Source organism: Piliocolobus tephrosceles, chromosome 7 (genome assembly GCF_002776525.5).
Source record: "Piliocolobus tephrosceles isolate RC106 chromosome 7, ASM277652v3, whole genome shotgun sequence".
Lineage (NCBI taxonomy): Eukaryota > Metazoa > Chordata > Mammalia > Primates > Cercopithecidae > Piliocolobus > Piliocolobus tephrosceles.
The window spans coordinates 148,314,643-148,318,375 of record NC_045440.1 but is presented as its reverse complement, the minus strand read 5'-3'; the positions used below and the strand labels follow the sequence as shown (position 1 = coordinate 148,318,375).

Sequence of the window (3,733 nt, the reverse complement as noted above, 5' to 3'; positions counted from 1 at the left end):
TCCCAAAGTGCTGGGATTAGAGGCGTGAGCCCCCGCGCCCAGCCTGTCATTTTTATTATAACCCTTCTAATGGTATGAAATGGCACCTCCCTGTGGCTTCAATTCACATTTCTCTAATAGCCAACGATGCTGAAGGCTTCAGGTACCCATTACTCACTTTGTATCTTCCTTGATGTCCACTCAAATCTTCTGCCCATTTAATTAGGTTGTTTCCCTTCTTTCAGTCTTTAAAAAAAAAAAAAAAAGTTTTATTGCGCTATAATTCACATACTATATAAATTCACCCATTTTATACAATTCAATGATTTTGGCACATTATTTTTCACTATAGTAAAATACATGTTAAACAAACGTATGGGAGGCCATTGTTTCGGACCAAGCTCCTGCACTAGGGCCCAACAGAGCAGCCCAAGGCGGAACGGAGTCACCCGCGCCGGCCGCCACCCGACCGGAGGGGAAACGGGGCAGCTCTCAAAACCCTGGAGGCGCAGACCGCGCACGCGGGACAGGGACGCCCGCTCGGCTCCGCTCCGCGCTGATCCGCAAGGTCCCGCCGTTCCCCGCCGCCCCCCGGAGCCGACGAAAGCCAGCGAGCGCCTCAGCGTCAGGTGACTGGAATATTGACCCCGACCACGGGAGGCGTCTGCCGCTTTACCCTCCTCTGCGCGAGCGGGGAGGGAGACGCGGGCCCAGGCTGCAGTTTCTACCTCAGAAACGGAAACAAAACACCGCCTTCTGTTTCCCTTTTCCTCGGGGGAAGAAAAAAAAAACTAAGACCAGGCCTGGGACCCCGAGGCGGCGACTCCCGACTCACCCGGGCGGGGAGGGGGCGGGGCCTGGCGAGGTCTCGGCTCCGCCCCTCGGGCCAGCGGACCATAGTGGGGCGGTCCTTGCAGCTTGCCTAGAGCGACCCGGAAGTGGCCCTCGGGGCGCTTCCGGGGACCAGGCCCGATTTTGGCTGCATCAGCTGGGGATCGCCGGCGCCAGGTGCTGGGGGCGACTCGGACCGCGGGAGCGTGGGGTGGAGTCGGGTGGAGTCTCCCTCCTCAGCTAGGGGTGCGGGCCTAGGAAAGGCTGCTTCGCCGCTGTGTCCGGGGAGCTCTCCATACTGCGGGGTTTTTCCGCGGAGGGGCGCCCGCCGGTAGGTTGGCCCCGAACCGTGGGGGCGGCGACGGGCGCTCGACTCTGTGCACCAAGGCCCCCGCGCCCCCATCAGAACCGCGGGTACGGAGTTGGGGTGCGAACCCGGCCTGCCAAGCCGCGTGACCGGAAGCGGGCAGCTCGGAGGCCTTCCCGGATGGCCCTTTGGAGTGGGAAGGCGCTGCTGGTGCTGGCGGGGCGGTGAAGGAGTTGGCAGTGGGTGGTCGTTGACTTTCAGGGAGAATGGGGGCGCCGTGAAGCCCCTGAGGAGCTCCCTGGATTCCCCCAGCGCTGTGCGGTGGCCTGACAAGTGCCTTGAGGACAGGAGCTGTGCCCCGCCGAGCTCTGCTCCAGCCCCTGTTGTGCTGAGGTGAGCAGGTGCTTGTGCTGCTGCGCTCCCCCATCAGGTGCCTGGCACCCTCTTTAGATGCGGCACTTGCCTCTGTTGCCACCCGTTGCTCGGCGCCTCCAGCCCGGGGGTTGAGGGCTGTGGTGGAAACCGCTGGGACTTCTGAATAGACAGGTCTAGGCTCCAGTCCTTGATTTTGGCAGCTGTGTTTACAGCTTTGATTTCTTTTTACTTTTCTTTTCTTTCTCCCTCCCTCTCTCCTCTCCCTCCCTTCCTTCCGTGCTTCCTTCCTCATAGCATCTCACTCTGTTGTCCAGGCTGGAGTGCAGTGGCTCGATTTCGCCTCACTGCAGCCACGACCCAAGGGATCCTCTGTCCTCAGCCTTCTGAGTAGCTGGGACTACAGACGTGCACCACCACGCCTGGCTGGTTTTTTAAATTTTTTGTAGAAACGGGGCCTTGCTATGATGCCCAAGTTGGTCTCCAACTCCTGGGCTCAAGCAATCCGCTGGCCTCGCCCTCACAAAGTGCTGAGATTTCAGGCTGGAACCACTGCACCTGGCCTAGAGCCTGATCTCCCTGTCAGGTAGGAATGGTATTTCTTCCTGCCTGCTGTTGTGAAGGATTCAAGGCTGAACAGTTAAATGGTCTCAGTGTGGTCCGTGGTGCCAGCTGCCCATGTCCCTATGTTCCCTGGACCTTTCCCCTAGTTCATTCTTTCATCTGTTAACTTACTTGGGGAACTTGTGCTGTTTCCTGGTCCTCCTCCCTGCTCCGCGACTTCTCTGCCAATTCCTGCTTGCCCTTCATGCCTTAGATGTCACTTCCTCTGGGAGGCCTCCACTCCTCCTGGGACCGTCATGGACCCCTCTGCCACCTGCTCCCAGGGCCACCTCCCCAGCACTGACTGCCATTGGTAGTTCACACTGTCAGCATCCTGATGATGGGGACCATATCAGCCCTCACTCGCTGGCCCAAAGGACGTGAGAGTCACTGGTCTTCTCCCCCTGCCCCACTCTAGGCATCTGCATCTGGGACCGACCTCCTGGGCTGGCTGATCAAGGAGGAAGCAGCAGCAATGTCTGCTGCGGGGGCTGCAGCTCCGTACCTGCATCATCCTGGTGATAGTCACAGTGGCCGAGTGAGTTTCTTGGGGGCCCAGCTTCCTCCAGAGGTGGCAGCAATGGCCCGGCTACTAGGGGACCTAGACAGGAGCACGTTCAGAAGGTTGCTGAAGCTTGTGGTCAGCAGCCTGCAGGGGGAGGACTGCCGAGAGGCTGTGCAGCGTCTTTGGGTCAGCGCCGACCTGCCGGAGGAGCGGCTGGGTGCCCTGTTGGCAGGCATGCACACGCTGCTCCAGCAAGCCCTCCGTCTGCCCCCCGCCAGCCTGAAGCCTGACACCTTCAGGGACCAGCTGCAGGAGCTCTGCATCCCCCAAGACCTGGTCGGGGACTTGGCCAGCGTGGTATTTGGGAGCCAGCGGCCCCTCCTTGATTCCGTGGCCCAGCAGCAGGGGGCCTGGCTGCCCCATGTTGCTGACTTTCGGTGGCGGGTGGATGTAGCAATCTCCACCAGTGCCCTGGCTCGCTCCCTGCAGCCCAGCGTCCTGATGCAGCTGAAGCTTTCAGATGGGTCAGCATACCGCTTCGAGGTCCCCACAGCCAAATTCCAGGAGCTGCGGTACAGCGTGGCTCTGGTCCTAAAGGAGATGGCAGATCTGGAGAAGAGGTGTGAGCGCAGACTGCAGGACTGACCCCTCACTTGGCCAGTCCCATTCAGGTCAGGCTTGGATAGGCACCTGAGATGGTGCCAAAAGTGCAGCTGACTCGTCCCAGAACAGCTCTGCCCTTGCCATGAGGCAGGCTCTTAAGTGAGAGTGTTTGAACATAATTATGTAGTCTTCTGTTTAATTGAAAAAGAGAGCTATGCCTTTTTTTCTTTTTTGGAAGTAAAGCAGCTGTAAACAACATGTTTCTCTAGGTGGGTGTTAAGCTCACACCCTCCCTTTCCCTGTACATTTGTCTTGCTGCTGGGCGTGGCTATGTGGCCAGGTTGAGGCCCTTTGTAGACACCATACAGTTGCTCAGCCTGGCCCCATGTAGCCAGGTGCTTTTGTAGATCTTGTATTTTAGGTTGGGCATTTTCATTCTTCTGCCTTAAATCCCTGACCCCACAGAGCTGACATTCTAGTGGGGCTGAGGGGAGGGGAAACATTGTAAAATAAATAATAAAAATTTACTGGAC

At 58.2% G+C, this 3,733-nt stretch overlaps 1 protein-coding gene across 2 annotated transcripts; it reads left to right on the top strand.

Annotated features, from left to right (window-relative positions):
- Positions 1-872: 872 nt before the first annotated feature.
- COMMD5 (COMM domain containing 5) lies at positions 873-3,733 on the top strand. Of its 2 annotated transcripts, XM_023188273.2 has the most exons (3): positions 883-987; positions 1,379-1,510; positions 2,511-3,733. In XM_023188273.2, the coding sequence occupies exon 3, from the start codon at positions 2,568-2,570 to the stop codon at positions 3,240-3,242; it is 675 nt and encodes a 224-aa protein (XP_023044041.1). In that variant the 5' UTR covers positions 883-987; positions 1,379-1,510; positions 2,511-2,567; the 3' UTR covers positions 3,243-3,733. The 2 variants fall into 2 exon arrangements, with proteins under 2 accessions (XP_023044040.1, XP_023044041.1); XM_023188272.2 differs by lacking the exon at positions 1,379-1,510 and having other exon boundaries at positions 873-987.

Coding starts and splice junctions, on each gene's coding strand:
- COMMD5 (XM_023188272.2), top strand. CDS start 2,568: ATGTCTGCTGCGGGGGCTGCAGCTCCGTACCTGCATCATCCTGGTGAT.